Source organism: Platalea leucorodia, assembly GCF_965183815.1.
Source record: "Platalea leucorodia genome assembly, chromosome: 4".
NCBI lineage: Eukaryota > Metazoa > Chordata > Aves > Pelecaniformes > Threskiornithidae > Platalea > Platalea leucorodia.
Window position 1 is genome coordinate 54,448,893 of NC_138826.1, and position 17,731 is coordinate 54,466,623.

General features: G+C 40.3%; 1 protein-coding gene across 7 annotated transcripts in view; it reads right to left on the minus strand.

The window, feature by feature from the left end:
* The window catches only part of SOX5 (SRY-box transcription factor 5), a gene marked incomplete at its 5' end in the record, with an annotated part of 291,635 nt that overhangs the window by 128,262 nt on the left and 145,642 nt on the right, over positions 1 to 17,731 (minus strand). For all 7 annotated transcript variants that reach the window (XM_082308710.1, XM_082308708.1, XM_082308706.1 and 4 more), the window contains 2 exons: positions 13,941 to 14,009; positions 16,505 to 16,677. In XM_082308710.1, coding sequence (XP_082164836.1) covers positions 13,941 to 14,009; positions 16,505 to 16,677 — 242 coding nt within the window. The remainder of the gene's footprint in view (positions 1 to 13,940; positions 14,010 to 16,504; positions 16,678 to 17,731) is intronic.

Below are 17,731 nucleotides of genomic sequence, written 5' to 3' on the forward strand. Positions count from 1 at the left end.
TTTGCATTGCTTCTGGGGCTGTCTTAACATCTAGAGAGTCAAGAGGATCACACTGGAGATCATGGAAGTCCTATTCTAAACAAAATCTAGAAAGAATATTAAATGTACATTAGACAAGTTGGTAGCATGGGGTACTGATTTACACATACCTTCTGCCTACAACACACCTAAGCTCTTGCCACAACTGACCAGACCTCCCTGAAGCATTCCCATGCCTAAGCCAGGAAACCTAGCTTACTAGCAGTGGGTCCTCCTCAACAGCAGGTGAGATTGTGTGGAAGAAGAAAGTAAGACGGTTAGGAAAATATCTGTGCTACCTATAACCCACTGGACTGAGACCTGCTCCAGTAGGTGCAGAAAAAGTGCCTAGTTTCTAACCCTTGGCTCCCCCTTGAGAAACTCGGAGGAAGGCTCTCCCAGCCGCCTGACAATGGTGTTTGTGCAGGCAGCAACAGGGAAACACTGGAAAAAAGGGAGCTCTTTTTACAGAAACAGTTCGCTCTTTTTAAACCATTCCCCTGGCTGCATCCAGGCTCTGAGGGGAGGGCAGTATCAAGAAGGTAAAAAGGAATCAGTTCTGTGGCGAAGGACAGGAGAAAAGGCAAACGTACCCGTACCAAAAGAGAGACAGACTTCAGCAATGAGGGCAGAGGGATGGAGGGCGTTTGTGCAAATACAGATTACATATGCAATTCATTTAAAGGCAGTGGCATTTTTACCACAAAGAAGAGTTTAACCAAAGTCTCAAGAGACCTGCCATAAAGGAAGCCCTTGCCTTGCTGTCTTGGCTGTCTGAAAGAAACACCTGTTACTCACAACAAAAAAAGACAAAACAAACAATAGGTATAGAAGGGAGGCCATGGTTCAAACAATGTGAATCGGAGAAGCGCAGTTTTCTCTAAATGAAGGGCTAGAATCCTATCAAATGAACAGCTGGGGAAAGCATAATTCTTTATATTTGCAGGGAAGTTGCACAGATTATATGATGGCAACAAATACAATATACGTATCTGAGCTCTGCTTCCTAGGCACCAGAAAGGACAGGAACCTCCTAAGATATCCCTGAGTGGAAGAATAAACTTGCTTGAGCCCAGCTCCAGGAAAAAAGATAGCTGGCTTTCAAAAGAACACAATGGACAATTTTCCTCCCACGGGGCCTTTGCAAGAGTTTCTGCTAAGAGGATACTGAGCTCAAACAACCCTCACAAAAGACGCAGAAAGCAAACTTGTGATTTCAACAAATCCACCTCAACACACAGAGGGGATGTGAAGAACACCTAAAACGGATGTGTTTCTTTTTAAACAAGAAGCGTGAATATTATTAACATAGAATACAGAATTCTATGTCAGTAAACTGATTACAATTTGAATGTCCTTATTCTGATTGTACGAAAAAGATAGGAATTCTTAACTGTGCAATAAGAAATAATACAAGGGAAGTAGACTTAAATAACACCCTGAAATTCATGACACAGAAAGTTAAATTATTGAAAAATAACATTTCAAACCTCCTTTTTGTCTCAAGTAAAGAAGAAATACAAGAAATAGAGCATAATTCTAATTCTAGTCACTACAACATATCAGCTCTCCAAAACTTCACCTCCTAACACAATGGCAAAGAAACTCCTGGATCTATCATGTATCTGGGGAGCTATCCTACCCAGGGAAACCTCCTCCTGCCAGAACTGGGTTCTGTGGAAGAACACAGGCAACCTTTATGGGGTGTCTATAGCTATAGAGCCATCGAAAGAATCACAGAAGGGGAAAAGAAGGAACCTTGAAAGTTTTATTTCCTTAAAGTTTTCTAATTTCAAATAATTTGACTCAATTTCTGCTTGCTTTGTATCTCCCGGTGCACACATCAGTCTGTCTGCATCACTGGGAAACACAGCGATCATCAGCGTCTTGATCTAAACTAAGGCTTCTCTCTATTTGCCGTGACTTCAGCTGAAGAGGATCTTTTCAGCAGGGCTGCAGAATTCATAAAGTCTTGAACAATTCACATCTAAGATCAGCTATAATTTGGTAAGTATTAATAAGCTGTGGCCCCCACATAGAAAACATCCCTATTCCTTCCTTCTTAAATCCTTTAGAGACATTAAAAATCGATGTCCAGAAAAGTAATCATGTTTGTAATTCATATCTGAATTGGGGCATTCCAAATGCACGCATGAAAACGTGTGTGTATGCGTGCATAAGGCAGCTTACTTCTGTGTATAAGGTGGGAACATAATCAATCAGCTGTTTAATATATGCTTACTTGTCCCTGGACTACAAATTCAGACTCCATGGTTAAAGAAACTGGAAATGATATTTAATTTAGACGTATGTGATTCTTAAGGATGTTAAGAACTGAAAACTCATTACACACAGTATATAAAAAAGCCCCTCCGGCTGATACACTGTAGCTCAGTAATGCTTAAACGGCAGACAAGATTCTACACGCAGTGTGAAAGATAAGAAAACATATTCTCACCACACAGAGCTTTAACGGGACAAATGCTTAAACAGGCTTCCATCAAATACCCAAAGCAAGAGACTCTAACTAAAAGCTCTGTGGCTTTGAATCTTGTATCTTCAGCTTCAGTTTTCTTGCTAAAGCATAAAGAGTGTGGTAAACTAGGAGAAAAGAATTGATTAGTGGCAACTTGTGATTACAACTGATCTGGTCCCAACCCCACTGAGGGAGAAAAGGGGGAGCGAATGGAGGGTGTTGAAAAGAAAGAGTCAAACTCCATTTTCAACATAGCCAGCCCAAATTCAACAAAGGCACTCAAGCAATCTATCTCCCTTTCCAAGGAGGAGGGCAATAGAAAAAAAGTCTCCTCTATTTTGACAGAGACCAAAATAAAAAAAAAGGAGGAAGAAAGGAAACAACATATAGTTGCTTTATAGCTTCATAGTATGGGCTCCTATCCACCACAGCCAAAGAACTGTTTTCTCCTGCTAGCCCAGGAGAACACAGCATTTCTCCTATAACTCAAGTGACATTTGGCACTTCTCCCATGCTGACATTTCAGGGTTCAAGCTGTGCTGACAATACATTACAGGTATCAGTATTATGTGCTTTTATGGCCATTAAAACCACATAGAAACACAGTTAAAATAATGCTACTTTGGATGAAAAGTCAAGGACTCAAACGTTAGGGAATGCCAGAATTAAGGTTGTCAACATAATTTTAATTTTCCCTCTTGTGAGTACAGTCTACAATTATATTATCACATACTTCACTCCCCCAGGATACCATTTTTTATTCAATATGTATGACAGAGATACATGGGAATAAAATAAAGATACCTATTTAACTTAATTCTGGCACTTCTAACTTTCAAATGCCTTACTTCATTACCTAACTAATGTATTTCTTTGTATACAATTTTCACAGCATACAAAAGTATAGAAATCTCTTTATCATTTCTGTCCAAATCCATTTTAAATTGCTATCTACGAACAATTGTTGAAACTATCCAACTTTCAACTTTAGAATAATTTGCTGAACACTACCACTATCGTCTTTCAAAGAAGCCAAACCTGATAAAAATTATTTTGTAATACATACAGTTTTAAATGAGTTTCCTCACTGTGCCAAATATTTATAAACTCCAAGTACTGTGTATTAAATTTGTCCCATTTAATTATTATTATTACCTTTCATGTAAGTCTTCATTTTAGTTTTTGTTACTTTATTATGTTTATCTTGGAACTTCAATTCTTTTATTGAACATCTAAATACAAGAAACTCTGACATCTACTTCTTAGCCTCTCCAAAGCATATTTCAAACCAATTTGAAAGAAAATCGGAAATGGTTCCTTACAATTATTTACCCAATACACATTTTATTCAACTTTCTGATGTGGAAGTTGAACTTAAACAGACATTAAATACAATACACAAAACACAGACAGCTGGCATGAGATCTGTAACTCTCTCATTCATCTTTGCTCAAGAGAGACTTCCACAAGACAACTGTACCTTTCCCTCTCTTTCTCCAAATTCTCAGTCAGGCTTCGCCCACATTGCCCCTTCAATCACCATCCTTCAAGTGATTAAACTGTTTCATTTACTCTTCTTACAAATACCAAGCATAAGTAATTGCCTTCCACTTTAATTCATACAATACAATTCAGTAGCAGATAACTGATAGTAAGCGGACAACAAAAATAAAACTGTTTCCTCTGGCCTCTTGCATGTTATTACCACCAATGGTGAGCTCATCTCGTCTCCTAAACTATGCAGGGTAAGGCATCATCAGCTTTTGGATGCCAGGTGTCTGAGGAAAATCCAAGGTGGTGAAGACAGTGGTGTTGATTCAGTAGGTGGAACCATGCTTTTCCCTCTGAATCATTTAAAGCCATTATTCCAGCAGAGAGTTTGAAGTACTCTATTTCGAATGAGCCATCAAAATGAAGTCGTGACCACTTAACATGGCAAGAGATGAATCAGAAAAGCAAGTCATTGCCAGTAGAAACTAAATGATCCTCAAATTTCTCCCTCTTGATAATATAGGTATGGGGGCTGGTAGCAACTTTGGAATGCCAAACTTAACCTGTCTCTCAAATATAGCCACTTTGGTTAGAAAAGCAATCATTTTAGATAGAACAAGCTGGGCAGAGTTAGATATCCAGATGCAGCGCTCAGAATCGTAACAAAAGATAATGGTCCATCAACACTCCCAATGTTGCGAGGACAAGAGGTGCAAACCTGGCAGCAGTCATGAGAACGTTTTTTGTTTAAGTGCTACTAGTGGACACAGGTCAACACTGTGCATCTCCTGTCCAAATTCCAATTTGGGAAATGGCACACTACTTGCTTTTATCTCCTTGTTCTCCCATTTTACATGAAGACCCACATCCATCTCAGCTCTGAGTATGATATGTGCTTGTATTGCTACTCAATGTTTGCAGGGATGGCTCTAACAGGTTAACTCCTATGATGCTTGCTAAGGCAGGTTGAAACATTTCCACCTCCAGCGGACCAACCAAACCCTACACTGGCTCTTACTGCTGTCATTACAGAGTCAGCACAAGAAAACACACCTTCACACCTCAGCTCCTGCAGGTCAAAATCTCTTAATATAAGCATCACCAAATAGTATCACCAACAAACACGTACCAAAAAAAAGTTCCCTCTTCTATTCATGCTGTGTATCACTGAAAAGCATAGCAAGTCCCAAATAACTCTAATAACCAATTTGTGATTTTAGTTAACGCCACGCAATCCCAAACATATTCCATAATACCAAAGAGGAAATAAATGAGACCATAATTTGGCTTAGGGTTTCATTCTCTTTGGGATGTTTCAGGATGTCACGTGCTATATAAACTAAATATTGCTTGGCCATCAGGGGTGAAACACCCCAATTTAGAGAAATCACCAGAATGATATGCAGTTGTGAATTTTCAAATTTAGGTTTGTTCTGGGGGGTGAGACCCTACAATAAATGCTCTCAAATTATGCAGCTATCTGAATCATTTTGCAACTGGTGACCCTTATAATGATGTTCTCGTTTTCAGAGCCAATGTGATGCCACACAGTGATTTGTCTGTTAAATTGAATCTTTGCCTCTAGATAGATAGATAGATATAAAGTTTATTTTGAAATGTCTCCTAGTGCCTCTGAGTCTGACTGATGTGAGATGTTATTTTGAACATGCCAAAGCATCTGAACAGCTCCAGTCTTTTCTTTTCAGTGTGCATTCCTTGATAAGTGGCAAAGCTTCCCACTTATCAGTCACTCAAAGTGACTGTGGCTGTCAGTTGTGTACAAAGCGCAATCAGTTTGGAAGCAGAGACACCAGCATTTTTCTTCTCAGCTTGAAGCAAACACGTTTTGACTGCTAGTCATTCAATTTTAAAGCATCTTCAATTAGGGGCGGATGAAGATATAAAGAAAACACATCCTAAACACCTCTGCCAGCCAGCAGTAAAAAATTTATTGTTATCTCCTGCTTTACCTTACTGCAGAGGCAGCAGTAGCAGCCTTTTTTGGCTGCACAACAAAAGTGCTCATAACTACACACACTCCATACGGACAAGATCACAGCCATAAAGAGTTCATGTTCATCTTCCCAAGCCACTTATACAAAGTACCGTGGTACTTTCTGCTCCTGTACCTCTGCTGCCTGCTGTGTCAATACCTGCACGGGTACACAAACGTGAACATAGCTCACACGCACACAGGTACACCACCCCACGCATTTTGAACACAAACATTCGCAAAATGACATATGTGCTCTTTATAGCCAATAAAATGCTGACCAAAACCATTAAAAAGATGGTGGAAATAATGACAAGGAGGGAAAGGAAAAAGGAGGGCTGGCAGAAAGAAGCTGGTGTGGGAAGGGGTGGGCAGCTGCGTAAGGAAGGTTGCTCAGTACCGCAATGTCAGGGAGCTGGAAGTGGAAGGAAGTGGCAAAAGTTGTGGGGTGCCTCACAGGGATGCTGAAATTGGAGAGGGGATCTGAAAACAAAAAAAGGCAGGCCCTGGAACAAGAAGTCTCCGAGAGAATGCTTGCTGAGAGGAGAGAAACCAAGATGAGGCCTTGGAGTACAATATTGCCAGCTGCTATGACTGTATTTGACTGCTGGCATTTTTCTTACAGTCCTAGCTGCTGGATTATTTGGGGTGTTTCAGTGTTCCGTTTTTTTAATAAAAATAAGTTTCGGCCCTCCCTTGTGATTGTGTGAGAGAACTGGAAAATGGGAACACTGAAAGCTCAGTAACAAAAAGGAAATTAAGACAAGACGCTAAAATTGCAAGAAAAAAGTCACAAAGTTCAAAACAGTCTCATCATTTTAGAACATTTGGACTGGTAACACTGGAGAAAGCTTCATTATCAGCAAGTGCTGTTGCAAACATGTAGCAGCTCAGCATAGGCAAAAAAGCTGATTTATCTGATGAAAACATGCCCTTGCAATCTCAGTAAATGCAAGTTGTACAAATCCCAAGCAGATTCTCCTTGTCTGCATTGGTGCAACTACACCAGTCAGCAAATTTGGATTGTATGAGAGCGCAGGAAAGGCCTGAGACCGAATTATCTGTAGATGCCTGCTCTACAGGTAATCTTTGAATGTAAAAACATGGTACATTGGTGCAAAATGTTGCTCTGCACAGAAATGAGTGTAGATAAACACCTCTGCAATTTTTTACGTAACTTAACTTTTATGGTAATGGAAGAAAGTGAAGGCCCATGGGTTACTCTAAAGTACATGCATCACATCCTTCAGCCAAACACATACGTTATTTGCTGAACTTGAGAGGCCAGCAAGCAATTAGCTCATTCTGACTGCTAGCCTAGATTTTTCTTTTCACTCCTCCCTTTCCCTATTTCCTCCCCCAACCTTGCCTTTTTTTCTTTTTTTGGTGTGTTTTTTTGGGTTGTTTTTTGGAATAATTAATTTCCCAGGGGCTTCTTCCTGCTCAAGGGACAGGCGAGTTATTCCGATAACTGATAGGACATCAGCTGCAGAGCTTTTGTGAGAAACAATTGTTTAGCCTCTTTGCCGGCAACCTCAGTTGTTTGGGAAGAGGTTGCAAAGTCATGGGAAAGGCTGCAGTGTGACTCCTTCTTGGGCCTGTCTCACTGAATCCAGTAAGCCCATGTTTATAAGTTGCAGGAAAACAGCTGCTCCTGACACATGATGAATTTGGACAAAATGTCCCCAATCTACGAGCCTGTTCGGTTTGACTGCGCAGTCACAGCTTGTCATATCCACACAGGCAAAAAACAAAACAAAAAACAAACCATCTCAGTGGACGGAGCCTCTGAAAACATTTTGCAGAGTGAGAAGGAAGATACTTTCTCACAGTTTCCTACTGAAGAAAGGTCTCATTAAACTCCCACTAATATGAATAAGAGCCTTTTCACTATGTTCAGTGGGAGTTGGATCAGGCCCTCACTTCAACAGCTTTATTGTCTACCAAGGAACCCTTTTGTCCTCACCTCTCTCTGATATGCAAAGAGGACTCTAATTACAGAAGAACGGCTTGCAAAGGGGTTGTAGCACCATGAAGCACCGCTCTGCTGTCACTGACTTCTTGGAAAATCAGAATTCCCAGGGAAAATGGTAATACAGAAGCAACAGACATTACTAAATCTGTAACCAACCACTTGTGTAGTGGTTGTTCATTTTTGTATCTCCAGTGAAGGATTCATCATTTACAGCCCTTTCAAGCCTCCTAGAGAACTCTGGGTTACAAGCATGCAAGAAGCTGGGGACCAGAAAAGAAATTTCACAAGGCCTTATGGTCGCACTGAGGAGATACCAACAGGGCAAGGATTAAGGGTAAGGATCTCTACCCTCCTTACTATAGGCACAAAGTACTCCAAGTATTTAGCTCACAGAGTGGCCTGCTGGAGTTTGCTTTCCGACAGGAGACAGAAAAGGAAAGGATGAGCTGTGTTGGAAGTGTAGAGTGCAAACTTGTCGGGGCAGGGAAGAAATCTTCCCGTTTCTTTATATACAGTCAAACAGTCAGTGTCTTCTCACAACAAGAAAGAGAAACTGGTACTTTTTAGAACTAAACTTCATCTGAAATAGGTCAACCAAAATCTCCATGTTTTCTCAAACAAAGAGAACACCAAGAGGCCTGAACATCATTCAGCCAGTTCTAGATAACAGATGATTGCTCACCTGAGGAGTTCAAAAGCAACAACAAATCTAAACAACAACAAAAATCATCACGATAGATAACTGTGTGGGTAGATTATCATATCTAAAGCACTCTGGAGGCAGGTCTCTTAACCAGTGTTTTGGAAGGCTGGAATCAACCCAGAGCCTCTTGGTGCTTGGAAAATTTTGACAATAACAACTCTGTCATTTCAAAACTCTGCATGTTAAGCTTAAGAAATATTTTTCTGAATTTCTGTGTAATTCAGAAACCAAATCCTTTTTTCCTCCCCCAAAATATAGCTAGATTTTGAAAAATAGATCTGGCTACAAAAGGGACTAACCATCCTGCAGGAAATTCCAAGTGTTCAAGATTTTATTACATTCCAAATTGGAACAACACCTTAAACCTCAGAACTTAATGAGAATGGGAATATTCTGATTTGGGAACATACTGGCACAGCCATCTACCAACACAACTCATGGGGAAAGGGACACAGCCAGCTGACAGTGGGTGGGAAGGATGGAAATCTGGATCGAGGCTCACAAGGGAAAGCGTTATTTGGAGCTGGGAGGACATCCAGGGCAGCTGAGGGATTCAGGAAAGCCAAGAAGCCTACAATCCAAAGGGGCACAGAGTCTGGAAGGCTGTGGTGCCCGCACTCCCTGCCAGACAAGCTGCTAAGGGTCTGCAAAGCTTGAGGCCATCGAGGCCACGGTAAGCTTTTCGCCTGGGAGCAGGGCCTCCTGGCACACCTGCCAGGTGCCACCAGGCTCTGGAGCTGCCTGCACCACCCGGCCAGGCACCAGGCAGAAGTCACATCCCACCTGGCAGGCGGAGCAGGCTAGAGGTGCGCTTTTCTAACTTTGCGTCAGAATTTAGTCAGGATCCTCTCGTTCTTTGGAGGTCCGAACTTTGTCTAACAGAAATCCCGTTAGAACATCTGCTGACAAGTCTCTAGCTCTGAAGGAAAACGAAAACCCTCTATTAAAACACACAGAGTCATCAAATGGTTGCTGTCTGGCAGGAATTGCTCTCAGGTTTCAGATAGCACTCAGTTCTTGGACTAAGTACGTCACCCAGAAATGAATACAAATTAGTAACCGAGTACTGGCAGTATTAAACTAAAAAGTCAAACAAAACTGTGGCACAAATGTTAGAGACATCATAAAGCAGCACTGTTGCTTCTTGCTGCTTTGAGATCTTAGTTTTACATTATTGGCAACATGAAGCGTTCCAAGATCTTGAGCTGGGCTCTCCAAAAAAAATTTTGACTAAAAATCAGAACAGTTTAAAAAACAACATTTGGCCTCCGTTTTGTTTGCCTTCTAATTTTGGAACTTGTAGTGCTCGTGGTTTCAGATTTTGCCTGGAAATACGAGAGCTGGAAGTTTACATTTTGAAGAAATGAAAGCTGGCGTTTTTGTCATCACATGACTCCAAGAGCTGGGGCTTGAGGGAAAAACATAAAACATTGTCAGGCTTTCTACAAAGTTGTGAGATTAGCAGCACTGGTTTTATCACAATTTAGGCTGCAAGGTTGACCTATTTTATCAACAGTGCCCTACTGAATATGAATTGCTTTATGAATTTTAACAACCATATTTCATTTTAAATATAGTTCAATTAAAGTGACATTCGTCGCTGAGCTTCAAAGCAAACTATTCAATCATCAACCTGGGCTAGACTTTTGCTCAGAGCAAGTGGAAAGTGTAAACTGCACCACTCCACAAAACTTTGCATCTCAGAGGCACCCCTCAAGGCACACAACCACACATGCTCATTGCCTGTCCTGGGCACTAGCTCAGCATCATGAAAAAGAAGCATCTAGCCGTCATGTTTCTTTCACTCTCTGCCCACCCGATGGGACAGCTACAGAGCCCCAGACTTCACCATGGTCTAGAGCAAGGATGCCAGGAAATGAATTGTGGCCACACAGAAGAAGATGGGAAGGTGACAGTGAGAGTTCCCTGAGGCCCTGAAGGACAAAACTAGATTTAGTCCAAAAACTTGCTGAGCCACACTTGCTGTATGCATGCTCTTTCCTCAGCCTGTTCTACAGCTGCAGATCACTACGGAGCTGTTCCGAAACACAACCTGAGATCTTCAGGGCTGTTGATGCACAAGAGTTAACAGGACAGAACACGCATTCCAGTTTCATTTCTGGTAAAATAGCAAGATTGAGGTGCACAGGGAAGAAGACCCTGAATACTCAGCAGGCAAAAACTGTTAAAGCTAAAACCTTTTCCATACACATAGACGCAAAGATTAAATAGAACAGTAAGCAGTGTGCATGGGAGGATGCATTCCAAAGTGGCATAGAATAAGACGGGGGGAGGTTTAGTTAATTATTCAGAGAAACTCAAACCTCTTCACAAATTAGGTCTACAACATCCTGAAAAGCAGAAAAAAATTATTATAACCATTTGCTAAAACACAAAATCCTGTATAGATCATATATTAGCATTCTGAGGTCATACAGATTCTTAACTTTAATCTAATCTGCAACTCTTCTCCAATTTAGCATTATCTCTTTACTTAACTCTGTATATGAAGATAAGCTGTCTGTCTGCTGTGTTAGTGAAACCTCGTTCCAGTTAATTCAGAAGAGATGGACTTGAAGAAGACATAATGTCAATTAGAGACTCATGTGCCAGGTACATTTTTCTAAGCTCAAGTAGCTAACGCATCTTTCTCTAGCATCACAGAAGTGGCTAGTTTAATTGAGCTGTAGTTACACTCAGCATTTGCAGTCCTCTAAGGAGGAGAGACACGTTGCAGTCTCTCCCTGCTTATGTATTGTGTGTGTATCGGTGATTGTATGCTGGGGTACGGAGAGCGGGAACTGTTTCCAAGTTAGCGCACTTAGAGAAAGGAGTCATAAATCATGGGGTCAGTCAGGTTGTGCTTTTTTTTTTAACCTTAGGGTATTATGTTTTCAATACAATATTTCAATAGCTTTTTTCTGTGTAATAATTTATCTGGAATTATGGCAACTCTTACAAGCTTAGAAAAAATTGGCTCAAGTAAAACGAATCCTTTGTCATAAACAGGTTGTGTTCATAACTGCAGCCTAATCATTCAATTGCACATAAGTCAAATAGTTATCCAGATTTTGTAGGCATATTTCCCTGTCAATAAATCTAATGCTATTTAAAAACTCCAGGCCAAGGTGACAGAAGCCTGTTGGATTAATTAGGGCAAGGTCAGAAAAGCTGAACTCACAGCTACATTCATGTCACAGTTTTGTTCCACCTACCATAACCTGATTGTAAACTCACAGACCATTTTAAACATGGGCATGTTAGGGTGACTTCATTGTCTCCATTTATATACAAAGGCAGATTTCTTCAGGAATTGTTTCTTCTCTCTGACAACAGTCAACTAAGCATGTAACAGAAGAAATGTTTTGTTTTGTATTCACTGTCAAGAAGGGTTTTTTTATTTTTAAATGTTTTTCCCTATCAGTGACTTCACAGTAATCGGGCTGCAACCGGGGTTCATGAGACTACACGACCATACAGACTGCAGAACTGTCAAGAGGTAGGCAGTATAATCAAAATTTCACTACAAATAGATCATCTCTGTGGGAATGAGAGGACAGTATTGTCTCTCTGCCTGTTCCATTCTTGACCTTTATCATGTGACCATCCAAAAGGAGGGTGCCCCAAATCTGATGGCTTTTGTGTGAAGTGGACCCTGGAGGTGAAATTCTGACCTCGGCAGGGTCAATATTTCATCCGAAATCCCTTGAGACAGGCCTCCAAATCATTTCTTAGCCTTACAGCTTGTATCAGATGGTAGCTAGCTGACTTTCATTTACTACTGACTTAGGTCAAACTTGGACCAGGGATCAAGAGATGAAAGGCTCTATATCTCATTATCAATAATCAGTGTTCTGCACTACCCTAAAAACGACATACTACATTTTTATCTACAAGGCCTTAAAACTTAAAAGGGTTGGGGTCAAATTATGTTACTTCAATTTATTTTTATTCACTGCCTATAAAACAACTTCCTCTCTCACTGCCATAGCTAAATGCTAAAAATGTAAACACTTTTCTTGCTATTGTAGAGGTTCTACTATTGTTTTTCTTTTTAAGTCTCATTAAAGATACAGCAATAAAGAAAAATTCCTCCCAGACACAAATTTGAAGAAGAAAAAAAAATACAGAGGTCGAGGCCAAGCCAGGCCTTACCAATCTCAAAACTATTTTCAGCAAAGCACATCTTGTATGTAAGTTGCCTTATAACAGAGGGGTGGACCTTCCCCAGAAGCTTTTCATAGTGACACAAGTCCTGATACTGACAGAATACCCTCTGAAACGATGGAGCCAGTTTTTCTTCTCGTTTGAAGCCATACAACTCCTCTGATTTTAACTTTTCTTAGACCAGTTACGGATATGGCCCATAATTTTAGGGAACCAATTCTGAAATATTAACAAGAAGCTTTGGAAGGAAAATCCTGTTGTTACTGAACAAACAGAACATAGCATCCACTTCTACAGCGACTTGCAATGCTCTATACATAATTGCATACTTAAACAGAGGTTTTACCACGATATCTGTAAAACGACAAACCCCTCCTTTGTTATTCTGTGAAAACCTTCATGGGCAAACCGATTTGCATTACTCCCAAAACAGAGGCATCCATATATACACGGAAGAAAAGTAACGAAATACAGTCAATGGCATGAAAAGAAACTTCTGCATACTTTAAGGAAAAAAAAGAGGTTAAATAAAGTGTACTGGCTATGCTGGGTTAATAACTTTTTTCTGCTACTAGGGGTAAACCTGTAGATACCTAGGACCTACACAGTTGCTTTCCTGAATCTAACCAACCTTTTGACCAGTTTCTCATTCAGACAGTATTTCACCCAAAGCATTGGAAATTTCCGGACTTTCAAAACCTGGGGCAGAGGGAAGGAACGACACTTCATTACCGATCACTGAAGAGAACTGCTTCTGCAAAACCTCAAAACAGAGCTATAGGGGATCCATTGCAATCCAACTCTTTCTGGCAACATTTTTGCCACTCCTGATGACTGAAAAAGGACTTGGTCCTGCAAACCCTTGCTCACATGACCAGCTCCTTCACATCTGCTTGCTGACCCTATAGGAGCAGTGCTAATCATACAAGGCCTTCCAGAAACTGACCTTTTTTGCTTCATGACAGGTAACATCCTCATGTGTTTCCATAAATAAGATGTAAGCCATCTGCAGAGATTCTTAAAGAAACTATGACAATAATGGCTGAGGGAAAGCATGGGGAAACAGTAAGGAGAGAAGAGAGATAACAGGGGCATGGGTGGAGACGCAGTCTCTGACCTGGATCTGTTGCTGAAGAAGGTTAATTTTGTGTTGCTGCTGCAGGAGCTGCTGCTGTTGTCTTGCAATCTGTGGAGAAATCGCACAGAAGAAATGTGAGAGATGTATCATCATTCCCGGAGCGGGTATATAGGAAACTTCCACCCTGCTTGGTTCTTTAAACTGCTCTATTAAGCTAAGAAACCTTTGAGTGCGGCTGGTGGCAGCCTGAACTGCTGCTGAAGCAAGGGGCTTATGTTCAGGAGCAATTCATAGCTAATACTAGTGTGAAAGAGAATCTTATGGAAAATGCTGTGCTGAATATTAAGAGAAGGACTGATGCAAAAATCTCTCCTCTCTCATTATCTGAAATGGCACTGCTAAAATCCCCCAAAAGTGAGCACTCATTTGCTCCAACTTGCTGGAGGAAGAACAATACTGGCAGAGAAGCCGGAAAACAGTAGGAGAAGGCAGGAAAGGCAAAAAAGTAGGATGGACAGTAATGGTTTTTTTATGTTTGGCACTACCTATTCAAAAATCCTCCCAAAAAGGAAATCTGACACCCAGGAGGAAGGTATTAGTGTGCGTATTTCCTTGATGCAGAAACAAAGAGACTGGAACTGGGTTTGGGAAAATCACTGACTCTTCAATGTGTGTATCAGCTGAAAGGAACTAAGGGGGCACTGCGAGGCTACACAGCTCTACACTGAAACTGATTTACAGAAGTTGATGGAGTAGTTGTAAGTCTCCTCTCAAAGTCACGTATGTTTCCCATAAGGACTTCCACCCTCCCTCTCCATTGACTAAATGATTGGGAACCTTACTGTAGACACATTTACACACAGTGAAGGAAAAAGCAGACAGTAACAGAACCAAATCGGAGTTCTCAGAGGACTGACGGAAATAAACCATTATATATCTTAAACTTAAAAAGCAAACTTGAAAAACTTTCATTTGAGTCCTCACAAAAGCTCCGCTCTCATGAATAGCTAGCACAGCAGTACAAACATTAGAAGGAGTGTTGCTCTTCCCCTGTGGTATGTGTACACATCTCAGGGTCAGATGGGAACTTATACATACTTACTGGGAGGAATTTTGTGCATTCTTCCCCTTAGGTATTTTCTTTCATTTCTATTATTAAACTATTAGCATAAGAAACACTCACTCATAGTTAACTCCACATCTAAAAGATTAAATGTTGTCTTTCTAGAGCCTCTCTTTAAGCAACCAAAATAATTTTTATCAATGCATTTTTTTGAAAGTTTCGTTATTTTAATTTCTATATAACACAGAATGATACACAATTTCTTAAATCAAAAGAACTCCTCGTTATCCTAATAATAATCCTGCACGATTTCTTACTGCCTTTTTCCATTCTCTCCGTTTTCTTTTTCACTTTCAGATCGTTCAGCCATCCTGTAGCAGTAGTGAATTTGAAAGATAGGGCAAAGGAAATAGCTCTTGCAGGATGTCTCCGCGTAGAAGAATCCTGCCAATTCCACCTTCACACCTTCATCTACCTTCTCCATGTAAACAACAGTGTGATACAAATTCTCTAGTTTAATAGATAAGTCACTTCTCCTGTTCTCCCTACGTGGGATTTCAGGTGTGAGGCCAAAATACACAGTATTCAAGATAAGGTTTTTAAATAATCAAAAATAGGGAAAACCAAGGCTAAAATATCTGAAGATGTGAGCAGTGGTTTAGAATCTTAAGACTTGCTTGGTACAATACAAACATTGAAGTACGACAACTATGAAAGATTTCAAAGAATTTTGTGAGTTTCATAAAATTCTCATAGCTGCAATTCTATGGTATAAACCCAAATTTCACTACAAGCTGAAATAAAGGGTTAGGCAAACTAAAATGCTTTCACATAAGAGGTATCAGGATGGACTTCTGACAACATTTTAAACCAGATGTCTAAGTATTCTCTGCTCATGTTCAGGTACAAAAATGGACATTCATTTCTGTTAAAGCTTGCACAGTGCAAATATGTTAGAAAAGTTGTGCCTTTGCATAAAATATCATGTGTCCACGTGTGCACGTTGGAACTGTTCATCTGTGGAAACGTCCACATTTTCAGTGGAGGGCATATCTGCAAGAGCTGAAAATCAAGCCTCTTAAGCACAGAAGTCACGTCACACTTTTTCACTGACTTTATATTCTTCTCCCCCACTTTTTTTTTTTTCATTTGTCATACTACAATCCAAATGCTGCATTTTGTTTCTTTTATACCTATTCAGCATCACACAATTCAAGCAGCATTGGAAGATTATTCAGGTGCGCTGAATCTGTACACTTATTTACACTGATTTTTAGAAAAACCACTATTGGAAGAGAATACCTCCAAAATGGAAGGTAGACAAAGAGCACTGTTTTATATATTGCAAATTAAAGCATTCTTCCAATATGTTTTTGTTTACATTTCTTTACCTAGGAAAACAAATGGAAAAAAAATTCTGGAGAATTTTGTGGAGAGTTGTGGAGCACAAACTTGAGAAGTATCGACCCTAAAAGACAAGCCACTGGAAAGTCCTCGTAGAAAATTATTTAAGCTGAAAGCCACTATAATAATCACTCACCTGTTCTTGTTGCTGCTTAGCCAGCTCCATTTGTTGGCGTTGTTTCTCGATCTGTGATGCAGCCAGTTTCTTCTGTTCATCATGAGCTGCTAGCAGCTGTTCTCGCAAACTGGTCAGCTGATTGATCATACCCATGAGCTGCCTTTCTTTCTCAGCGAGGCTTTCTGGAGTCCCTGGGCATCATATGGTGGAAAAAAAAGGTAAAGAGAAGAGAGGAAATTTAGAGCTAGCCAGGTTTTTATTTTGCAGCTTCACTGTAAGCAAAGTTTTAGCAGAACCAAAGAGTAGCAGCATATTGCAACACACTGCACATTAAGACCTGTCCCTCTACAGGAGAATGAGCCATGGAGGATAATTCTGTACACAGGCTTTGATCTGGTGTCCCCCTTCAATGTTTCCTTGCCCTTTCATCTATTTTCCATTGCCTTTTTATCAGATTAATAGGTGGAAAAATACTGCCTGTTTTGAAAGAGTTTCAAATTTTAAACATTGTTTACATTTTGTGGGGATCAAAATCAACACTTCCCGTTTTGAAAGACAATTACATTTTTCTCAGAAACTTATGACAAAGACGCATCAATGCTTTGACGCTTACAGAAACTGGAAGGTGTGTATTAACAACCCTCTATAATCAAGGGGAAGCAGAGATGTCTCCTGGGCACTGGATACCTCTCCACATCCCCACGCCCAGCTTTCTCACTGTTACGAGCACAGCACACAACAGCTGTCAGGACACTACCGGTTATATCACCTACAGATGCCCTGATTAGGATGAAATTATATAGTATTTAAATTGTCAATAACTACTATCGCTGCCACTGGTGAGTACTTTTAAAGGAAAAAGTCTTGCATAAACATATGAGAAAAACTGAGTTATACAAAACTCACCGTCTCTCTCATTTGTACTGTCATTAGATGTTTTTTATAGGAGAGTTCAGCAGACACAGACAGAGGAACTGACTACCTCGCTCTCATAATCATTCTGTAAAAATTCTCCTTCTACCCAGAAGGACAGTGGTTAAAAGGGAAGGGAAGAAAAAATTCCAGGAAAAAGCAAAAGCTATGAATCATACACTACAACAAAAAATGGCACTATTAGTAAATCCAGTATCATTTGACTTTGAATTTAGAAGACCAGAAAATATGTGTAGCAGCTAATCCACAGATATCTCCAATACCACCACACCCTCTCACATGAGTCAGATCCTATGAAACCTTTTCTCAAAA